The following is a 24304-nucleotide window of genomic DNA, read 5'->3' as shown; positions in this document are numbered from 1 at the left end:
AAGCAGTAGGATATGTTGATGCAAAAATATACCCATCCTTCAAACCGTGTGAACTTTCATATAAAGTAAAATGCAGAACTTTAAGCCCTCATGAGAATCAAGATGCTTGCACAGCCTCATGACTCTGATCGTTGCTGCCTGGGATGCCCTCCCTCTCTACCTAAAGAAGCACTTATTCGTCCTTCAAGGCCTGGCTCCCATGTGGTCACCTCTGTGAAGTGCTCACTCCTTTCCCAGGCAGTCTGGGCTTCTACCACACTTGTCACCCACCTCACTGTAGCACTTGGCATGTTTCGTTGTAATTTTTCTATTTCCACTTCTGTCTGCCCAGCCTGACTAGGAGCTCCTTGAGGAGGAGGGGCCGTGCCTTATTGTTAATTCTTCTCCTCCAGCTCCTCCTTCCTCTTCCCCCTCCCTCCTCCTCCCTCCTTCCTCGTCTCTCTTCTTCTATTATTATTGTTGTTGTTATTTTGCCTTATTATTTTTATAACCTTGTTGCTGATCTCAGTGCCTAGCATATAGCGTGCAACCAAATGTTTTGTTTTTATTTTGGTTTTCTAATTATTTATTTATTTATTTTTGGCTGCATCGTGTCTTAGTTGCCACATGCAGGAGCTTCCTTGTGGCATGCAGGATCTTTCATTGCGGCACGCGGGGTCTTTCGTTGTGACGCGTGGGCTCTTCCTTGCAGCCTGTGGACTTCTCTCTAGTTGTGGCATGCGGGTTTTCTCTTCTCTAGTTGTGGCGTGTGGGCTCCAGGGCACGTGGGCTCTCTAGTTGAGGTACGCAAGCTCAGTAGCTGTGGCGCACAGGCTTAGTTGCCCCGTGGCATGTGGGATCTTAGTTCCCCAACCAGAGATCGAGCCTGCATCCCCTGCATGGAAGGCAGATTCTTTATCACTGGACCACCAGGGAAGTCCCAAATGTTTTGTTTTATTGCAGGTTTTTATAACTTTATTCATATCACACATAATTAAAGAATGTGTCAAAGGTCTACATACACTTTAAACAATACTAAATTGAATACTCATGTACCACGACCCATGAAAAAGGATATTATGGAAGAGAATATTACCAGTACCTTTTATGTGCAGAATTTTAACTGTATGATCAAATAAATGTTAACTACTTTCTTGCTGTATTTTGCTTAATGTTCTAGTTCTTAAAGTAAGTTTGAATCTTGTTTTGGGCATGGCTCACGATAAGTAGTCCTTCCAAGTTTATACCATCTGAAAATATAAACTTTGCTTCTGTATTGTCATCTTCTACTTCATTATTAAGACCATTGGCTAAATAAAATGAAGAATGACTCTAGAGACCTCTTTAATGGTTGCAGTTACTTTTGGCTGTGGCCATTCATCCCAGTCACCTGACTATCCCATCATGCAAGCCTCATTTCAAGGAGAACTAATGTTTACTTGGTATTTAACATATAATAAGCTGTTTATATGTGACAGCTTATTTCATTTTCACAAAAGTCCTCCCACATTTATGTCATTCTTCCCATTTTGGAACTGAGGAAACTGAGGCTCAGAAAGATTACCTTTTATAAGGTCACCTGGCTGGAACATGGTAGTCAGGATAGAATCAAATAGATCTTTGACTCAACCCTTGTTTTCTCCTCTGCTCTTCACAAGTGTATGGGGGAAAACTGATCAAAAGCCTTTTGCTCGTGAAGATTCCCTAACCTACTTGTCATCAAGGCTAGGAGGTTGGTTCAATCTGAGTGAGTCTATGTTGGCTCTAATAACCCTTGCTTTCTGCCCTTGAAAAGTAAATGAAGGACTCAAAGAATCAATGGTAGCCTAAAATCAAGGGCATACTTTGGCAGAGACAAATACAGAATCTATAGAGCCTGGCTGCTTTGTATTTTTATAACCTAGGGCATGCTATTTAAGTCTCTGCTTCAATTTACACATCTGTACAATAGGAATAATGGTAGACTCTTCCCTTTAGGGTCGTTGTGAAGATTAAGTGATTTAACTCCTGCCATGTGCTTGGAATATGGCCTTTAGTAAGTACCCAGTCAATCGTAGCTGCTGTTGTTGCCAACAGCACATTATTGCTGGAAAGTCAGTGTCCTGTAAGGACACCTGTCATTAGTGGAGTCAACTGTGCTCCTTCCTTTTGGATCACAGAGCAGCCTTCAGGCCAGGATAGCCATCAGCATGGAAAGAGCTTTCACAAAAAAATATTTTTAAGTATTTACGTTTATTGCAAAGGATTAAAGCACACATAAATACATGAATGTGCTCACTCTCTCTCTCTGTCAAAACAAACTATTACTTGTTTTCTCCCAGAGCTTGGGAGTGATTGGAGGTGCTCTGGGGAACATATTTCTGTGTCCCTGTCCATCAGAGTCATGATATCTGATGAGAAGCGTGTACCATTCCAAATGAGTGAGCACAAGCAGGAGTCAACTCAGAAATTTCTGGACAGAGCCAGGCAGAGCCTTCACCTGCCATTTCTGAGCAGCAGAGCCCCAGTCTGCCAATGGAGTTCTGCAAAAGCTGATGCAGGAACATCTTTAAATCGTGGGGTTTGGGGTTTGGGTAGGGGGAGGTGATGCAAAGCTCTCCTAAGCAATTTATGTATACAAGTTTTGCTTGTTTGTTTGTTTTTTAAAAAGCATATCCTGGGATTTGAGGCCAGTATCTACCTGAGTTCAAGTCCCACCTCAGCCATTTACTACCTGTGTGACTGTGGACAATGTGCAACCTCTCTGAAACTAATCTGTCTGATGGTGCTAGAAGAGTTCTGGAAGAGAAGGGGTGCAGGGCATGAAAAGAGATGGCTTGACTTTGGTGGGTATCCATCCACCTGTCCAAACCCTGGATCCCAAGTGCTTGGCATGGGCTGTCTTATTTGCCCCAAAGCAGCTGGGGCATGCAGTATAGGGCAGTAGTTTCTAGAGTTGGCATGTGATAAAATTTCCACTGGCAAAGACAGAGAGACAAAAATGAAGACCATTTAGTGTGTGCTTCTTCTGTCTGGAACGCTCTCTGTATCATATATCAACACAAACACACACACACATATATATACAAATACAGACAGATATACATATACTCACACCTGAATAATTTCTATGTATGTTTTCATCTTAATTCAAATATCACTTCTTCAGAACAGCTTTATCTGACCCCTAGATTATATTAGGTCCCTCACTTATGAGCTCTTATAATACCTTTTGATAGTCTTTCATTTATTTATCACAGTTTGTATGTATACATTTGTGTGATATCCATCTTAGGGTGACCAGTTGTCCCTTTTGCCTAGTACTGAGAGTTTTCCAGGCCATAGGATTTCTGGTGTTAAAACTAGGAGAATCCTGGCCAAACCTGAATCATTGGTCTCCCTAGTCTGCCTCACTCTGAAGAGAACAGCTCCGTGAAGGTGGAGACTATGCTCTTTTGTTTACATTTGCTTTCAGTGCCTGGATCACAGTAGGAGCTCAGGAAACATCTGTTGAACCCATAAGGAAATGAGTGAATATGTCAATGAAAGCTAAACTGTCTTCTCTTGCAGGAAAACAAACAAACAAACAAACCTTTTTTTTCCCCCTGAGATTATTCTTTTTCCTTTAGGTGTTAAATTTACCCTTTTATAAATTACCTTTATTTGGCAAAGTTTAAAGTTGATAATATTGTATAGTCTCCTGCCTTCCCTCACCCCCTTCCTCTTTGGAGGGTGGAATTCTTGCTGATTTGAGGAATCACTCATTTAGTGAAAAGAGAACCAGAATAGTTAGAGCTCAGACATTTAAAGAAGTGCTGCACTATAAACTTTATGAGGGCAGAAATTATGGTTAGATTCAGTTCACTTCTATATCCCCAGGGTCAGGCGTAGTAAGGGCTGAATAAATATTTGTAGAATAAATGAATGAGTAGATTCTCTGCCCAGCCTCAAGACATGCAGGAGTAGACCCAGTGTGCCTAACTCCTTTTTCCTCCCTACCTTTTAATACACCCTTCCACAACCATAATATCACTTCAGCATTCATCCCTGCTGGGTGGATGAGAAGCTCGTGCCATTCCAGATGAGTGAACACGTGGTCCATCCCTGCCTGTCCCAGTCCATCTCTTGATGTCCTTTCCTAACACCTAATGGGCTTCCATGGTCTGCTACCAAAAAAAGACGTTGCCGTATCTTGAATAATGAGAGCATCTCTCTCACCTGCATGTCTTTGTTCAAGCTATTCCCTTGACATGGAGTGCCTGTTCTAATTCATCTGGCTAAATCTTACTAGTCTAAGCTTATGTCCCATTCTCTCAGAAGCCATCTCTGGACCATTTCATTCCTCACCCACTGTGCCCCTCCACAGTATCCTATGTTTTGTCTTTACCATCCCATGGACCACACTGTTTTCTATTTGACTATTTACTTATCCAACTACCCTGAGATGAGGAGCTTCTTAAGACAAGAACTCTTTCTGATTCATCTCTGTGTCCTCAGCACCCAGTTGAGAGAAATGGTATGCTATTAGGTGTCTAATAAGTGTTTGTAGAAGGAGGGGGATATATCAGTTTTTTCGTGCCATTAAAATGCTAGGTTAGAAACAAACATAAAATCCCAGCGGTATACAAAAGGACATGTATTTTTGTTCACAAGTCTATCGATTGGCTGGGTGATGCTGGTGATTCGGGCTCGCCAGTTGCTGGAGGACTGCGGGGATTTGCCGATCCTGTTTGGGCCCTCTCACGTATCTGAAACATCACGTGTGAGAACTGAGCTGACTCAACTTGCTGCGTATCCATCCAGCAGGCTCACTGGGGCATGTTCTTGTGGCAGAGGGAGAGAAGGAAGAGCAGAAGCACACAGTTGTCGAGGCCTAAACCTGGGAAACCGGTGCACAGTGTCACTTCCGCCTCATTCTGTTGGCCAAACCAAGTCACAAGGTTGACCCAGACTCAAGGGTTGGGAACCCCACCTCTCAACAAGAGGTGCTGAGAAGTCATATTGCACAGTGGGTGGAAGCAGGGAGGGCTAGAAAATGGGGACCATTATTACAATCAGTCTACCACAGAGAGGGAGTTGGCCAGGAGCTGTCACATCAGTTTCTTTCCAAAATGATCTCTTTTGCTACCTTGACGCCTGAATGAGTTTATCAGAAAGGTTTCCAGAGGTGAAGCCAGGCCCGTCCTTTGTCAGGACTGACTTCCCCACCGTCAAAGGTATTTAATAAGAAGCTGGTCATAGAAACATCACATGGGAGGAGGATAAGGCTCCTTCTAGCCTTGAGGGACAATATTTTCACATACTCTGCCCCTTTCTTTCCAGATCAGCAAAAACCCGATCTTTGTACCAGGAGTCTGGGGCCCTTATTTCTCAGCCATGGTCCCTGGGTTCTGGCTGAATGAAGGTGGCCAGAGCGTTACTGGAAAATTGGTAAGTTGACACTTTCTTCATATGGTCTTTACTGTTTTTACACCCTTGAGTAGTCCATTTTGTCACATTCCCCGTATACCCAGGATCCGGAAGGCTTGCAGACTCCTACATCAGAAGAATTAACTTTCTCTTAGCACAAAGTCTCACATATGGAGCATATGTGGCCCGTGTTTGCCAAAGGAATCAATGTTGATCCAGGCATTGATGACTAACCCATCTTCTCACCTATCTTTCTTTCACAGAACAACCCATTTTTCTCACGGCAACAGGGGTAATATTCTACTTGGTAAAAAGGACTATGTTAATCTCCAGCCAGAATCCTTCAGTGGTTCCCTGTAGCCCTTGGGACATAGCTCAGATAGTTTTCTGGGCACATCATTCCCTTTGTGGTCTGCCCCCTCCAGTGTCACCCATGTACTTGTCACGAAGGCCAGATTGCCCTACTCACAGCTTCCCCATGGCTCCTGTTATTCTGCTCCTCTGTGCCTTTGTATATGCTTCTTTCCCTACTCGGAGAGTTCTTTATCACTTGCTAGTTTTACTTGATCTTTAAGATGTAACTCCAGTTCTTAGCGCATTCTGCGATAATCTGTCTTTTCCAGAAATCTACGCACTCTTTAAAGGCATGGGTTATATCATACTTCTCTTTGTATTTAGCTCAGTGCCTGGTTCGTAGAAGGTGCTTGGAGAAAATGTGTTGAATTCATGGGGTCATCTCATAGGGAAGACAGAAGATCTATAAAAGTGAGATGAGTACTATACCAGAGGTACAAGGCACAGAGTTCGCACAAAGCTAGATTAAGGAATTCTTTTCAGGGGAGAAAGCATTTGTACTGCACCTTAATGATAAATAGGGACCAACCAGACACAGAAAGGTAGGGATATTCTTCTAGGTATGAGAACTTGCATAGGAACAAAGACATGGGAGTGAAAAATAGCAAGGCGTATTTGAGAGTAATTGCAGAATTTCAGTTGTGGCATAAACTGTTCTTAGAAGAATGACTTACGATAAAAGTTAGAGAGCTGGGCAGGGACCAAACAGAAGTCCCTGTAAAACATGCTAAGGAGTTGAACTTCAGGTAGTAGACCACAGAGAGTAGGTGAAAGATTGGAATAGTGATGGGTGTTGTCAGATCTCTGTTATAAAAACTGGCTAGCAGCCGTCAGGAAGAAGGCCTGAGGGTGCACGGCTGGGTGAAGAGAGACCGGCTTTAATAGGTTAGTCCACAGACAAAAAGCCATGAGGACTTTGGCAATAATGGACAGTGGCAATAATGACTGAGAATTGAGGTCAAGAGATCAGCAGACCTTGGAAGGATTAAATGTGGAAAGCAAGGGACAGTAAGATCCAGGCTCAGTTACTCAGCCTCACATTCACTATGTTGTATTGAAATCATCTGTTTATGGTCTGCTCCCCTACCAGCTTTTCTAAATGTCCAGCCAAATCAAAAGTGATCTGATCTCAAGCTGGATATGGATACAAATAACCATTAATTTTCCATTTCTTCATGTGTTTCTCTTTTATTCTTAGCTGCCTCAAGTTCTCTCTCAAAGTTGATGCACGCATAGGTGGGTGGCTGGATTCAAAGAGCATGTTTTGTGCCTTCACTCTTGTGCCAGGCTGTAGAGATACCTGAATTAGTCCCCCCATTAGTCCCTGGTTTTAAGGAGCTCATCGTCTAGTAGAGAAGCACAGTGAGTATAAATTAAATAACGTCTGATAGGTCTTAATAACCAATTAGACTTTTCTAGAAAAGTCAAGAAAAAGACATCACTCTATGCCTAAGGTACAGTGGGATTGAAACTTTACAGTCTCCTCTTTAAACTAGTGTTATGTACTTACACAACTTTCCACTTAAATATCCACTCCCTTTCTATGACACATAGAAAACCCATTACTGAAACATAGCCCTTTTCAAGCCCACATCATGGTATAATTACCTTCAGGAGAACCAGAAGTCATAACAGACACAACCCAGAGTCTTTTTTAACAAGGATAACAATCCAGTAAACTAACTCTTTGTGCAGGGTGCATTGTCCATGAAGCTGTCCATCAACAGGTTTTCAGAGAGTTAGTTTACTAATTGACCGTCTGTGTCAGTCTAGAAATGCTTTTACCAGTATTTGACTCAGAGTTGGCTCTGTTGCTATGGATATAAGCCATCTTTGCCCAAACATTATGACGTATCTTGGTGGACAAGAATTCGTTATGCCTGTTTCCTAAGCCTGAATTTAAATTTTAAAAAATGACCCTTTTCTGACCATTAATAAAATCTTCATAATAGTCCACTATGGTTTTTGACAAGAATCATGGGACTTTCTGGCCTTTATCTAGCTAGTTGATTTTGCATCATCAACCAATGAAGTTGTATGTAGAGTTACACTTAGGGCAGTTCTATGTATAGAGTTTCATTAGACATAGGAATGGGGTATGACTGACTTACCCATGGGTTACAAAAAGCAAAATCTAAGGAAGTCGAGACGTTAGCATAATGGGGCAAAATCTGAATCAAGAACAAAACAGACCGTCCAATAAATCGTCAGTCCAGAGAGACCAAGCAAAGAGACAGAAACCACCTATAAAATAAAGAGATATAAAAATAATAACAATGATGATGGTAATAATAATAAAAACAACAATTGTCCCTTATTGAGTACATTTTCCCGTGGGAAAGATTTATATATATATATATATATATATATGTGTATATATATATATATATATATAAAATCGTGTTAATCCTTGAATGATACTCATAATAATCACAATGCCTAATATTTATTTTGAAGACTTATGTCCCAGTCTCAATTCCAAGAGCTTTTCATGTCCTATTTTATTTAATCCTCTGATACCCCTATAAGTTAGGTACAGTTATTATCCATATTTTACACATGAAGAACTGAAACTCAGGGTAGCAAGCACAGCCTGGAGAGATTCCTGATGCACTGTCAATGGCCTTTTTACCTGTTTCCGTTGGTACCCACCTTTCCTTTCCATTTACTTTTTCTGGTTTATCACGGGTTTTACAGCCTATTGTCATCATACAGAACACCATAAGAGGAAGTTACATTGCTTTTATTCCGTGTTTCATATGTACATATTCTCTCATAAGCTATGTCTGAAAGTGGCTGCTCCGTTATTACATTGTCCAGAATATATTATAAACATGCAGTTGTAAATATATCACCTAAAGCAGAAGGGAAGAGATAGAAGAAGAGGGAAGTAAAGAAGGGGAAAGAAGAGAGGGAAAAAAGAAAAAAGAAACAAAATTTAAACTCTAGATTTGGAAAAAAGATATTTTGTTTCATTTTTACAATTAAATACAGATCTTCCATCACAAAGCAAAATCCTTCATTCCAAGTATATGAATAGATTGGTACTTTAAAAAAAAATCTCCATCTGGTTAACTTCAGGATGAAGAAAAAAATAGGATAGGATCTTTTCTGGCTCTGGAGCCTTTGCAATTTCATCTGTCTGAGATTTGGGCTTGTTTTTCACTCATTTCAAGCTTGTGCTGCTGCTATTTATTTCCTCTTAGAAGGGCACATACCCCATTCCCATGGATGATTTACTTCAGTTCACCAAACACCCATCAAAGATTGTCTCGTGCTTGTTGATACACTCTCCAGAAAGTTTTGCAAAAACCATCACTTTTTGCCTAGGCTTTTTCCACAGAGCACCAACTGGTACAGTCACTGTGTCCAGATGCTGAAGCTTATTTCCAACTGGACCTCAGCCATCCCTCTGTCCAAGCACTCTTCTCTGTCTTACTTGAAGTCATTTTTCTTGGGGGAGGCATCGGGTAAGAGAGCCTAAGACAGTTTCCTAAGCTGCCCCTATGGTGAAATTGGCTTTCTGGGACAACTGGGCTTGGTGGGGAGTTACCTTTGGATTTTTTGAAGCCAGAATTTAAATTTATAAATTTGGGCCACAGGGTCATAATGTTTGCAGGGTTCTAGCTCTTGGAGTTTTAGAATCGGCGCATTGCAAGTGCCTATCTGCCTCCTTCCTTGTCACCAAAGCCCCTCAGCCTGGGGCTAGCCTCAGGGGGGTCAGCCAGCTCTTCCATATGAAGAGCTTGCCAAGTACTCAGTGCTGTCCAGGTTAGAGGTAGTGATGCCATCCCTTCATTCAGTCACTCTTTCCAGCATGTTACAGAGATTTCCTGAGGGATTACTCTGGGCCAGGCAAGAATATGGTCACACATGATTCCTGTCCTCCAGTGGCTTATCATCTAGTGGGAAAGCTGGATATGGAACTGGCAATTATAATTTATTATAGCACATAAAAGTAGATTGCACTACCCCGACTGGGAGAATCTGTTCTATGCTCAGCACATTGAGGCCCTCATGAAGATTCAGGATTTCATCTGATCTTCACAGCATGTCTATGTGGTCAGTTTTACTAGTGACTAAGGCTCAGAACAGTGAGGTAACTTGATCAAGGTCTTAACAGTTGTAAATGGGAAGAGCCTTGATTCAAACCCAAGTCAGCTACTGGAAGCCCCAGATCTTTCCAGAATTGAACCTGACTTTTATAGGGCTGCCTTTCTGAATTTTTCTTACAGTTCTCTTGTAGACTTCCTTGAGAAGCAATTATTGCATCAGTTAGTGTGACTTTCTTATCAAGTGTATTAAAGCACATATAGTTGGCAGGCTTTGTAAGGCCATGAGAGAGAAACTTATGTGTATCAGCCTTGACAGGATCTAGGTATATAGACTTAGGTGTGTCCCCAGCATGTCACATTAGCTAATTGGAATGACTTCATGGATACAAAGACCAGCTCTGCATAAACAGATGCCTCCCTGTTCTCTCCTCCTGCCCAGGCTTTCACTGTATTTTTTGTACACCCACCTGGATTCCTGCACATCTTCCTAATTACCTTACTCTTCCTATAAGGACACCAATTCTATCAGATCAGGGCCCCACCCTTATGATCTTATTTAACCTTAATTACCTCCATAAGGTCTCCATCTCCAAATGCAGTTGTATTGGGGGTTGGGCTTCAACATCTGAATTTTGAAAGGATACAATTCAGTCCATAACAGTCATACATATTTCAAACAAGTTCTGAGAAACAAAGCATAATCTTTTGTGTTTACCTACATATTTACCATTTCCATTGTTTTTTATTTCTTTATGAAAATTTAAGCTTCCACCTGACATTTCCCTTCAGCGTGAAGAACTTCCTTTAGCATTTCTTTAGTTGTTGCAGGTCTACTGGCAAACAAACAAACAAACAAAAACACACCTTCTTAGTTTTTTTTTTTTTTTTTTTTTTTTTTTTTGCGCTACGCGGGCCTCTCACTGTCGTGGCCTCTCCCGTTGTGGAGCACAGGCTCCGGACGCGCAGGCTCAGCGGCCATGGCTCACGGGCCCAGCCGCTCCGCGGCATGTGGGATCTTCCCGGACCGGGGCACGAACCCATGTCCCCTGCATCAGTAGGCGGACTCTCAACCACTGTGCCACCAGGGAAGCCCCACCTTCTTAGTTTTCTTCTTTTTTCCTTCAACACTTAAAGATGTCAATGTATTGTATTCTGGCACCATTGTTTCTTATGAGAAGTCAAACATCATTTATTTTGTTCTTCCCCTATGTACAGTGTATTTTTTTCCTCTGGCTACTTTTAAGATTTTCCCTTAATCTTAGTTTTTATTATGGTGTGCCCAGATATTGTGTTTTGGAAATTTATCCTTCCTCCCCCAGGTTTGCTGTACTTCTTGAATTTGTAAATTCCTGTCTTTCACCAAGTTTGGGGAATCTTTAGCATGTATATATTTAAATGTCTTTTCTGCCCTATTTGCTCTTACTCCTCCTACTGTGACTCCAATTACACATTTTTAAGACCTTTGGCTATTGTCCCATAGCCCCTGAGGGCTTCTGGGGTTTTTTTTATTCCCCCCAGTATTCCTCTCTCTTTCTCTCTCTGTCTCTCTCCTTCTCTCTCTCAATTAGACACTCTCTATTGGTCTTTTTTCAAGTTCACTGACTCTTCTGTCTGCAATCTCCAACCAGCTCATGGACCCATACATTTCAGATATTATATTTATCAATACGAGAATTTCTACTTTTTAATTATTTCCATTTCATTGCCATTTCCTATCTGTTTGTTAGTTATGAGAGTGTTATCCTTTACATCCTTAAGCATTGTTAAATTACTAGCTTTAAAATTCTTGTCTTCTAATTTTAACATCTGTGTTATTTCAGGGTTATTGTCCATTAAATGGCCATTCTCTTAAGTAAGAATTACATTTTCCTGTTTCTTCATACGTCTAGTAATTTTGACTCATATCTTGAACATTGTAATTGATGTATTGTAGAGACAGTGGATTATTCTTATTCCTCTGAAGAGTATTTTCTTAAGCAGGTAATTTAATGACAACTCAAACTCCAAGTTTTGTCTCTCCTTTGTTGAGTTCTTTAAGCCTTAGTTGGGCTACTTATTATGTAATTCAGAGATCATCCAGAGATTAAGGTAACCTTTATGCACAGTGTTGAGCTCCCTTTCTATGTCTCTCTCCTTTCTGAGATCTCCCTACCTTTTATTTTCTAGTTGCTATGGTGGCCTTGAACTCTGACCTCTAATTTCTTAGCTATGAAGACTGCATACTTCTATCTATCTGAGTATTAGCTGTCCTGCGTGACACTGATTAGGGCCTGCCCTCAGGCAAAAATCTGTAAAATCAAGAAACACATATAAAACTCTTTTTTCTGGGGCTTCCCTGGTGGCGCAGTGGTTGAGAGTCCGCCTGCCAGTGCAGGGGACATGGGTTTGTGCCCTGGTCCGGGAGGATACCACATACCACAGAGCGGCTGGGCCCATGAGCCGTGGCCGCTGAGCCTGCATGTCCGGAGCCTGTGCTCCACAGCAGGAGAGGCCACAACAGTGAAAGACCTGCATACCGCAAAAAAAAAAAAAAAAAAAAAAAAATGTTTTTTCCTTCAATGTGTCTGTTCCTTCTCAGTTTCTACCTGGCTTTGGTCACTTCCCAGTATCTTCAGAGAATTGTTTGATATATTTTGATCAGCATTTATAATTGTTATCTGGGAAAGAATTCATATGATAAGAACTATTTAGCCATTTTAAGAAGTGGAACTGGGCAGAGGGGTGGTGGTGGTGGGATGCATTGGGAGATTGGGATTGACATGTATACACTAATATGTATAAAATAAATAACTAATAAGAACGTGCTGTATAAAAATAATAAAATAAAACTTTTTTAAAAAAGAAAAATATTTCAGATGTGATAAAAACAATATACTGGCTTCAGAATTTTTAAAAAGGCAAAATTAAAATGAATAAACATTTAATCAGAAGTCTCCAAAAAAAAAAAAAAAGTGGAACTCCTGAATGATTTCTTTTAAATCAAATAAGATTATGTTTCTTCCCTGATTAAAACCCTTCTGTTGGCAATCTGTATGTCTTCTTTAGAAAAATGTCTATTTAGGTCTTCTGCCCATTTTTGGACTGGGTTGTTTGTTTTTTTGATATTGAATTGTATGAACTCTTTGCATATTTTGGAGACTAATCCCTTATTGGTCACAATGTTCGCAAATATTTTCTCCCATTCTGTAGGTTGTCTTTTCATTTTGTTGATGGTTTCCTTTGCTGTGCAAAGGCTTTTAAGTTTGATTAGGTCCCATTTGTTTATTTTTGCTTTTATTTCTTTTGCCTTGAGAGACTGATCTAAGAAAATGTATTGCTACGATTTATGTCAAAGAATGCCTATTCCTCTTCTAGGATTTTTATGGTGTCACGTTTTATATTTAGGTCTTTAAACCATTTTGAGTTTATTTTTGTATATGGTGTGAGGGAGTGTTCCAATTTCACTGCAGTCAGGATAACTATCATCAAAAAGTCTACAAATAATAAATGCTGTAGAGGGTGTGGAGAAAAGGGAACCCTCATACACTGTTGGTGGGAATGTATTTAAATTGGTGCAGCCGTTATGGAAAATAGTATGGAGGTTCCTTAAAAAGCTAAAAATAGAGCTACCATATGATCTAGCAATCCCACTCCTGGGTATATATCCAGAGAAAAGAAAACTCTAATTCAAAAAGATACATGCACCCCAATGTTCATAGCAGCACTATTTACAATAGCCAAGACTTGGAAACCACCCAAGTGCCCATCAACAGGTGATTGGCTTAAGAAAATGTGGTATATATATATATATATATATATATATATATATATATATATACACACACACACACATACAATGGAATATTACTCAGCCATAAAAAAGAACGAAATATTGCCATTTGCAGCAACATGGATGGACCCAGAAAATATTATACTTCTCAAAGTAAATCAGACAGAGAAAAACAAATACTATATCACTTATATGTAGAATCTAAAAAATAATACAAATTAATACATATACAAAATATAAACAGACTCACAGACATAGAAAACAAAGTTATGGCTACCAAAGTTATGGAGGGAGGGACAAATTAGGAGTATGGCATTAACAGATACAAACTACTATAACCTAAAATAGATAAGCAACAAGGATTTACTGTATAACACAGGAACTATATTCAATCCTTGTAATAACCTATAATGGAATATAATCAGAAAAAAAATAACTGAGTCACTATGCTGTAAACCTGAAACTGATGAAATACTGTAAATCAACTGTACTTCAATTTAAAAAAATCTTTCTGTATCCTCTCATAGTACTTAGAATAAAATCTAAAGCCTTTGCCATGGCCTGCTTGATTTTCTCCACTTTCTACCTCTCTATCCTCATTTTGTACAACTTTCCTACTTACTTACTCCAGTCTAGTCTCACTGGACTCCTGTCAATTCCTAGGACATTTGAAGCTCTTTGCTACTATAGAATCTTTGCATTTGTCATTCTCTTTACTTGGAAATTGTTGTTTCTTTTTTTTTTTCTTCATGTCTTATCTTAAATTTCACCCTCAGGTCTTTCCTGAACCCTCTATCTAAAATCAGTGTTCATATTACAGTAACTTATCTATTTCCTTCAAAGAACGAATCACTATCTTTAATTATTATATGTATTTGTTGACTCTATATGTCAATAGAATATCATCTCCGAGTGGACAGAAAGTACACCTGCCTTAATTGCTACTGAATCCCCTGTGCTTACTATGACCAGAACAGAGTAGGTGTTCAATTAACATTCATTAAATCTATAAAACCTTATCAGGCTGGACTATATGTGAATATTGGGATACCCAGTTTCCCTTCATAAGTCAGAGCTTTGTGAAAGCGACGACTTCTATTTGTCTTTGTATCCTGAATTATTAGAATGATGCCTAGCACAGAGTAGAGATGTATCACATTAGTTTAATGAATCAGTGAACTAACAAACTGTAAAAATGAACAAAGCTACCAATTTTGATGGTGAATGAAATTGACTAAACTAACCCTGCATTAAATCAGAATTGATCAACTTGTAAGAGAAATTGTCCTATGTAAAGCTTATATGAAAAGTTGTAAAAAGAAAAAAAAAATGAACACATAGTTTATATTTTCCTCTCCAGAATGTTTGTTGTTCCTAGGAACTGTTCAGTATTGAAACTCGCAGTCCTTTCCAGCAGTATAAAAAAAATTGTCTAGATTGGGCTTGCTTCTTTCATTAGATTTTCATGAGAATTTCAAAGCTGGGAAAAATCAGGCAAAATGTTTTTGCTTTGAGATAAGAAGATGAGGTAAGCAAAGAGTTGAAATAGCTTAGATGAAGAAGTGACATTACAGGTAAATACAAATGGAAAAAAAGCAGTTGTCACAAGTGATGAACATTGCTCTGAGCCTAATGATTGTTTTACCTGTAAAGAAGGAAAAAGGCAGCCTCAAGACTAATAGATAGTCTTGGTGGCGCAGCGATTAAGAACCCGCCTGCCAATGCAGGGGACACGGGTTTGAGCCCTGGTCCAGGAAGACCCCACATGTCCCAGAGCAACTAAGCCCGTGCACCACAACTACTGAGCCTGTGCTCTAGAGCCCACAAGCCACAACTACTGAGCCCACGAACCATAACTGCTGAGCCCACGAACCACAACTACTGAGCCCATGTGCCTAGAGCCCGCGCACCGCAACAAAGAATAGCCGCCTCCCCCCCGCTGCAACTAGAGAAAGCCCGCGTGCAGCAGCAAAGACCCAACACAGCCAAAAATAAATAAATAAATACAATCTTAAAAAAAGAGCAGATGCTCCATCTCCTATTAAAAAAAAAAAAAAAGAAAGAAAAGACTAATAGATAAAACTGATTTTAATAGAGAAAAACCCATCAAGCAATAAGATAGCTTTGTCTTAGCAAAATGATCATGGAACCTAAAATTCTCAAATTTTAAATTTGCCTTTGTGATGTGTTTTTCTTGCCTGTAAACTCTTTGCCAAAGGTTTTGCTATCTCAGGCGGTGCAGTTCTCTGTGTAATTTTACAAACTCTTGCCTATTTGTCGTATTAACTTATTCAGGGTTTTAGAGAGAGAATTAGAAATGGTCTTGTCCAAGGTCATGCCCTGAGCCAGAGTTGAGCTCAGGTCTCAGGAGTCCTTGTCTGCGTTCTCTCCGTCATATCAAGGGTCAAAAACGCAAATGCTTAAAGGAGTCAGGCAGCATAAATGAATAAACAGACCAGGCAATGAGGTATTTTTTACTTCTACAGAGAAGTTTCTCTTTTCAGCTCTCAGTACTCTCGGGCTGAATTCCATGTTCCCTCCTTTGACAGAGAGATGGGCATAGAGAAATAGATTGCTACTACAGGTAAAACATTAGTGCCATCATGATGATAAATTGAGTGGTGGTGCCTCTCACAAACTGGAGGGTGCAGGCCTGTCTGAAGGGATCAGTCACCACTCAGCTCCAGCTGACCCTTGCCATGGGGGAGTATGGTGACCCAGTGTTTTACATTCACCAGTTCTTCAAGAGAAACCAAAATCTGGACTTAAAGTGAAATCTCCCAGTTTTAAAATATTGGCTCATTTTTAAACACATTATATATCCCACGTAAAATACATCTGTGGGCCAGATGCCACCTCGTACCACCCATGTATGATCTCTGTGTTATACTGTATTGCATTTCTATTTTTCCCATGTTCCAAATGCAGGTGTCACCTTAATAAGGAAATGCCAAAAAGCCCCACAATTCTAGTTATGTATTGTAAGATGGCCTTTTCCTCTTGATCCTGACCTGAAAGCCATCCTGAGGAAGATGTGACTCCACCCAGCTTAAGCTTCCTACCTATCCAAATAGTTTGTAGCCTTTTCTGCCTTCTCCTACAGCTGCCAGCTCTCAGAGCTGACATCTCAGAAGATGGAGGAAACAAGCAAAGAGTCATAGAGTCAGGATGGTTCTGTCTATATATTTCTAAGGCAGCCACTTGGAAAATATAGTTATCGTCGTCACACTTGTTATTGGGAAACAAATAACCACTTAATGGGACGCTGTGATCTTCTATACTGTGCTAAATGTATTAGAGAACAGAAGTAGAAGGATCAACCCTTGCAACAGGCACTCCAGGCTTTTGAAATGAGTACTCAGTTATTCGACAAACTGGCTCCTTCTTTGTTAATCAGGGTGGGCCTTTGTCATCAGATGCTGTGGGAAAAAAAAAAAAACTGCAGCTGACCTTTTAAGGTCTTGTTCTTCCAACCATTTTTACTCTTTTGGTGGTACTTCCTTCTCTTTAATAATAGGCGTTACGATCTAAAAGCCACCTGTATATCACTCACTGCAACCTTCCCTGCAAAGCAAATTTTACTGTCCACATTTTACAGTTGTAAGAGAAGAGGCTCTGAGAGGTCAAGTAACTTAGGTAGCAGAGAGTATAAGTATAGACCATGAGTTTTGAACCTAAGTCTGTTTCCAAAGCCCGTGTTTTCAGCTACTGTCTTAAAATGTAGATTTTATTATTATTCAAGTATGATGAGGCCAGCAGATCAGGAGATGATTGCCACTGAAAGGATAGTTTGTTACTCACAGTTCTCCAGAAGAGGGGGCCGGCTAAACCATGCAGGGCCAAATGGGAAGCACTAAGGTTGTCCCTAGTTGTCTGGTACCTGGCTCTGGGGTGATTAGAGCAGGGAAATAGAGGAGGTGGTGAGGAGGTGTGCTCTGTATTAGTCAGTTTGCATATGAAAGGCATGCTTACAGGCCAGTGGAGTCCTTTACTATCTCTAGGAATTGGCTAGCCCTGGAAAGGGCAGTCTCTCCAGGGTCAACAGGGCCCCAGATCCCAAAGCATCACAAATACAGAAAAATAAAAAGACATGATTAAAATGCCCACATTTCCTTTTATTAGACCCAAAAGTTCAAAGCCATCCTTTCACTCTGATTTTCTTATGCTCTGTAACTACTCAGTCACTAAGTTTTGTTTTATTTTCTTCAAAATGTGTCTCATTCATTCTTTCGAGATGCCAGGCATTGTAGGCACTGAAGAATGGGAAATAATGAGGTTTTTGATTTAAAAGAGCTCAGAGCGTAAGGTAAGAGATAGACATATAAACTAATCGTTATTGAAGAACTTGATAAATGCTGCAATAGAGCAAGGACAGGGGATATTCGTGCCTTGTATTCCCAGTGTCAGCCTCTGAGCCCTGTCTGTGTTTCCTACCCTCTGTGCCTAGTCATCTCCCCATTGTACATACCCTACTGGGTTAATTTTCCTTAACTTGTCATTATTTTGCTCCACAAATCGAAATAATTTCCTGTGGCCTACAATTCAGTAAAACAATAGTCACTTATCTGACTTTTAAGAACCACTGTCTGTCCATACCCTCCTCATGCATCCGTATTTTCACCACTTCATTTATTCTCTAATTTAACATACAGTTACCCTCTGACCAATGTGTGCCCCACACAAACAGACACAAATATAAAGCATGGTAAGTGCTCCCAAGAAGTACATGGTATTCTGTGGGCATGTGGTCCATTATGGTTTGTACATCCCACATTTATCCAACAAATACTTATTGAGCATCTATGATATGCCAGTCTCAGGGCTAGACCAGCCTTCTTACTGTCTATACCCAGATTTGTCTTTCCATCTTCATATCTCTACTCATCACAGCCTCCTTTCTGGTATCCCTTGCCTCTAGCCCTTTACTCCTCCAAACTGCCTGTTCTTGGCAATTATTATATATACAACTATATAATAATTGCCAAATATTATATATACAACTATACAGTAATTGCCAAATTATTGACTTCTTGCTTTATGCTCTTGTATGTATTTCTTATTTTCCACTCTATCCCAGAGCCTAGTCCCAGTACCTGGTGTATTAGGCATTCGGTAAATACCAAATAACTGCATTCATGCATGTGGGACACATGCTAGCTTCTGTGCTTCCTCCGGGAAGCTCATTTAAATCTCCCTTCTCTGACCTCCTAAAGCACTTCCCATAGAAACTAGCCTCAAATCAAGTAATGGCTTTAATTATCCATTATTGATGCCAGTGGCTTCATTGTGATGCTCCGACTGGACTGCAAACTCTTTAAGGTCCAAACCATGCCTCATTGCAGTAACCCCAAACTGAACCTTCAGCAAGTAAATATTCAAAACCTGGATGATTTTCTTTCCGTTGAAATCACCAGTTGCTTTGGTATTATTTTGACACATTTCTACACAAATGGAATTTGACAAGTTATACCTGGAAGTTGAGTAGACAATGTGACATGGTAGTTAAGACCAAGGACTTTAGATACAGAGAGACCTCAGTTTGAGACCTAGATCTGTCACTTAACTCCCCTATGACCTTAGGCAAGTTACTTAATCTCTTCTAGTCCTGGTTTTCTCATCTCCATGGTGGCTAATAGTATCTTCTTCACGGGAATGTTGTAAGAAATAAATGAGATAATATATGTAAAATGCATAGCTTAGTATTGGTATATGGTAAATGAGTCAATAAATTTTAGGTGATATCATTTATTCTGTTGTTGGCATTATGGTAGGCACGCTCTGTGTCGCAGAAATCCTGTTTTAAAAGGAGACTAGGACGGGGTAAGGGGGAGAGGAGGTCGCTGAAGCTCAGAGCAGATAAGTGACTTGCACAAGGTCGCATAGCTAGTTAGTATCAGAGCCAGAACCCAGACCCAGCCTCGGTGACTCCAGAACAAAATCTCGTCCTCTTTACACAGACCTGACGCTCAGGAAGCATGCTCAGAGAAACTATCCCCGTGAGGCCACGATAACCGGTCTGTCCGTAGTTTGAATGAAAATAAATAGATCAGAATGGTTGTTTTGGGGATTCACGTAAACGTTGAGACAAAACACAGATTAGGTTCAGGAACTCAAGCCCATTGTTGGGTGTGGTTTAGCAAGCAGAGTCACAGCATGGGGAAACACATCCCTTCCTGATGCATAGTGCATATTATTTTGTTTAGAGCCACCAAGTGGATTAAGGAATAAATCCTAGACGTGGAATTTCAGATGAGAAGATGGTTGTCTGCAGAGCTCAGACATTTCTGTCCTTGGAGAGAGAGCTCTGTCCCAGTTTCCCATGCGATAACTTCTAAGTCAGGGGAGATTCTCTTGACAGCTCTGGGGCAACTCTTTTTTGTGTTTTTTAAACTGGGACTCCCTCCTCATAGACTCTTACACTCAACTTCTCTGTTAGTAAGACACAGAGAATAATTCAAGGTCTGACATTGCCCTGGGGTAACAGCGTGGGGTAACCGGAGGGGGGATGATGTAATCCAGAGGCCAGTGCTTTTAACACCCAGGCCGGCCCCCCTCTACCTCATTTACCTTGAGTTACACCTCCTTCTCATGCCTCTGTCAAACCTCATTCTTGGACCTGATACTACCTGCTGCTACCAGTTCAGCCTTGGGAGTTTCTTTTCCTGCTGTTCTTCTCTTTAAACTTCTTTGTTTTTATAAATCCAAGAGGCCAGCAGTTGGTTAAACAAAGCTAGATTTCTGAAAGAGCTGAGACACTCTTGCTGAGTTAGCATTTTAATATTCTTGGATCCTCTGTAGAGAAAGAATTGAAAGAAACAGACATTTTAATATATCTTCTTCTGGCTTCAACATAGACTAGAGAAGCTATAAAATTGACCCCTCTCTCTTGTTTTTCAGATAGATCACATGGTGCAGGGCCATGCTGCCTTCCCAGAACTACAAGCCAAGGCCACAGCCAGGTAACAGCTCTTTCTGTTCTCTACAGTTTTCCATGCCCGACCACATTAGGGGCACTGACTTTAGGCAGCTGCATGATTTTCAGATCCTGTGAGCAATGAGAATGCCTGGCAGTACTTGGTTATAAGACAGTCATCTGGATGAGCCAGGACATACATGTATTAATTTTCAAAACAATCTAAGAGAATTCACAAAAAAACTAGAGATCCTCCAAGAATATGCCAGTAATCATGGTTGAGAAGCTCTGACATAGAAGAAAGAGCATGGATTTTTTGAGTCAAAGTTTCTTGGATTCAACTCCAGTTTTTCTCCTTAATAACTATGTGACCTTGGGCAAGTTATTCAACTTCTTTAAGCCTGTCTTTTCATCTGTGAAACAGGATAGTAACTGATAGGAGTGATTTCTAGAATATATTGTTAAGTGAAGAAAGCAGAGTATATTATTTATTTATTTATTTATTGGCTACGTTGGGTCTTTGTTGCTGCACGCAGGCTTTCTCTAGTTGTGGCGGGCGGGGGCTACTCTTCATTGTGGTGCATGGGCTTCTCATCGTGGTGGCTTCTCTTGTTGCGGAGCACGAGCCCTAGGTGCGTGGGCTTCAGTAGTTGTGGCTCACAGGCTTAGTTGCTCCTTGGCATATGGGTTCTTCCCTCACCAGGGTTCGAATCCATGTCCCCTGCGTTGGCAGGTGGATTCTTAACCACTGCACCACCAGGGAAGTCCATAAAAGAGTGTTTATAATATACTCTTTTTTATGTAAAAAGAAGGTGATATAAGAAAATATATGTGTACCTACTCATTTATGCAAAAGAAATATAGGGAAGTTAAACTAGAAACTCATGAGGTTGTTACCTATAGGAGGTGGGGTAGGAATGGGATGGAAATAATGGGGAAATGGGAACAGGGTAGTAGGAGGGAGCGACACTTCTTTGAGTATACCTGTTTATATAACTCATACTCTTAGAATCATGATGATGCTTCATGTCCCCCTGAAAATAAATAAAAGATAGATAGATAGATAGATGATAGGTGGATGTGTGTGGTGGGGGTGAAATACAAACAGTGAAAAAAATGAACCTGTAGTATTAATAATAAATAGTATGGTCATTAATGGGGGTTTGGGAAAGAAAAGAATTAACCTAAGTAATTTCTACAAAATTATTAGCCAATATGCTTCAAAGATTAGGAAGCCTAAGGAATTACTAGAGAATTGTCCCAGATTTGAGGAGACTAAGATGCTACTACATCTAGAAACAATGTATGATCATGGGTTAGATCTTGGCCAGAAAAAAGCACATTAGTGGGGAAAACTGTCAGCATTCAGATAAGTATGGAGATTAGTAATAATACTGTATTTATGTTAATTTCTTAGATGGTGGGTATAGGGGAAGTCTGTATACTATTTTTGCAATTTTTCTGTAAATCTAAAATTATTTTGAAATAAGTTTGAAGAATAATTATTGAATGAATTTCATGATAATAATGCTTAGTAGTTGGGCTTTTTAACAAACGTAAGGTATTTTATAATATTTTCAGAGAAACCCCATTCATGTAGCTAGTACCTGGCAAAAGGGAGATAGTCAAAGGTGGAGGTTACTATCCTAGATCCTGGAGCCAAATTGCCTGTCTCAGCTGCACCCTTTAGTAGCTTGTTACCCTGGGCAATGTACTTAACCTCACTGTGCCTTAGTACTTCACTGTACAGAAAAATAATAACAGTAAACACCTCATAAGGTTGTTGAGAAAATTAAATGAATTCAAATAGTGTCTGGGATATAGCAACAATTGCTGAGCTGTAATAAATATTCAGTAAATGGTAGTGGTAGTGATAAAATTTGTAGTTACTCGTATTAGACATTTCCATTCCACCAAGGGACGTCTGTTCTTATGGGGAGGCACACCTGCACAGAGCAGAATGAAGTACATACTGACTAGAACATAAACTCTGTGTCATCAGGGTGCAGAGGAGGATTGATCCCACCAAGGAGTTTGAGAAAAGTTTCATAAGCTTTCCCTTCTACGAGTCTCTAGTTACAATGTCATTACCATCTACAGGGATCATACCACTTAGCCAATAACTAGCACTTTAGTTGGCTTAGAGACCACATAACCTAGAAGAGGAATGCCTAACCTCAGATCACCAGGGAACCCCTTAATTGTGTGCAGAGTTTTGTTGATTATATACTTATGCGTACATTTCTGGGAAGAGGGGCCATAGCTTTTATCAAATTCGTGAGGGGATCCAGCATTTTAAAACCTCTAACCCAAAGGAAGGAGCACAGATGTAGAATTTAGAGATCTAGATTCAAATCTCAGCTCCCACATAACGTAGCTGTTTAAACCTTAGTTTCCTTATCAGAACATAGGATAGTAGACATGAGAGAACCAGCCATGGATAGCTCTGAGAATTTATTTTGAGTTTACAGAAGCAATGTATTTGGAAAGGCTTCGTAAACCGTACGATGACAATGACAACAACCACTACTACTACTTCTACTACTATTACTAATGATTATAAAAGAGGCGGACATTTTGGAGGGGATTGTTCTAGGGTTAAGCAGCAGATGTCATCACCTGCCTGCCTTCTCATGGAGTAGCAAGAACACTGGACTGAAGTCTTGGCTTCTGGTACCAATTCTGCCATCAATGTCTTGGTGACTCAGTTTCCTCACCTATAAAATTACAATGATCCCACCCTGCTTAATTCATTTTCCAGGTGTTATGAGGATGAAAGTAGACCGTGGAAATGCCAGTCTCTGAAGATCTTAGACATCAACGCAAATCTAAGGGATAGGTTAGACTTTGCAATGAAATACTCAAAATGTCCAGAACTTTCTTCTGTAGCTGAACCTCATGTGAGTAGTTTTGATTGAAAATAGGAAGAAAGGGAGGATTTATGGATTAGCATGTAAACCCAGAGAAACAGCAGCACAGTGTGGTCCAGAAGCAGTAATTTATAGAATTCAATCTTAGAGTCAGACTGGATTTACATCCCACGTCTCTTCACATGCCAGCTGACTTCATCCCGCTTTCCAGCTACCTCTCTGTATTTTTCCCTCTCTTTAGAGCTAAGTTGCTCCAAAAGCATTGCCTGTACTCTTGGTCAGTTTCCTCACTCCTCCCTTGCCCACTCCAGTTTGATTCTGTCACCATCGGCCCCTGAAACGTTTACTGTTCAGGTCCTCGGCGACCACAGGATGTCTTCCAGTCCCCTTCCTTGAGCTCTCAGCTCCATGTGGCACCAGTGATCACTCCTTCTCCTTCCCACACTCTCTTTTCTTGGCTTGCCAGAATGTCACCCTCACCTAGTTTTACTTCTGTATCTCTGACAATTTCTTAATCTCCTTTTCAGGCCTATGATCCTTTTCTCTGTCACTAACAACAAAGTTCATCACAGCTACATTCTTGGACCTCTTCTCTCTTTGTGGTCTTTTCCATGATCCCATCTACATTCTTGGCTTCATTTCCTGCTGTATTTTGATGACTCTCAAACTTTTATCTCCAGTTTGTATATACTTAGTAGGCATTCAATATTGGTTCTCTTCCCTTCCAATTTCTTTTTATTGTCTTGCAAAGGAAAATGTGTCTCTATCTTATCAGATCTATAAATAGACTATATCAAGACTAGCACTCACTATGCTTCAGATCTTAGAAATAGGAATAGTTGTTACTAAGTGAAGTTAGTTATTTGGAAGGGACAACAAATCCCTTGGATTCAAAAACTGTATGCCTCTTACGGTGCGACTTAGTGCTGTCTGCAAACAGCAATGCAGGTCACCCCTATCTCAGAGCTTAGCATCA

The 24304-nt window shown here is 40.3% G+C and overlaps 1 protein-coding gene across 8 annotated transcripts in view; it reads left to right on the top strand.

The window, feature by feature from the left end:
- FGGY (FGGY carbohydrate kinase domain containing) overlaps positions 1-24304 on the top strand; it is a 413910-nt gene that overhangs the window by 273573 nt on the left and 116033 nt on the right. For all 8 annotated transcript variants that reach the window (XM_070046609.1, XM_030870319.2, XM_060287916.1 and 5 more), the window contains 2 exons: positions 5281-5388; positions 20443-20504. In XM_070046609.1, the coding sequence (XP_069902710.1) occupies positions 5281-5388; positions 20443-20504 (170 nt within the window). The remainder of the gene's footprint in view (positions 1-5280; positions 5389-20442; positions 20505-24304) is intronic.

Source organism: Globicephala melas, chromosome 1, assembly GCF_963455315.2.
Source record: "Globicephala melas chromosome 1, mGloMel1.2, whole genome shotgun sequence".
NCBI classification, from domain to species: Eukaryota; Metazoa; Chordata; class Mammalia; order Artiodactyla; family Delphinidae; genus Globicephala; species Globicephala melas.
The sequence above is the reverse complement of the archived record's forward strand: the minus strand, read 5'-3'. Positions and strand labels throughout refer to the sequence as shown.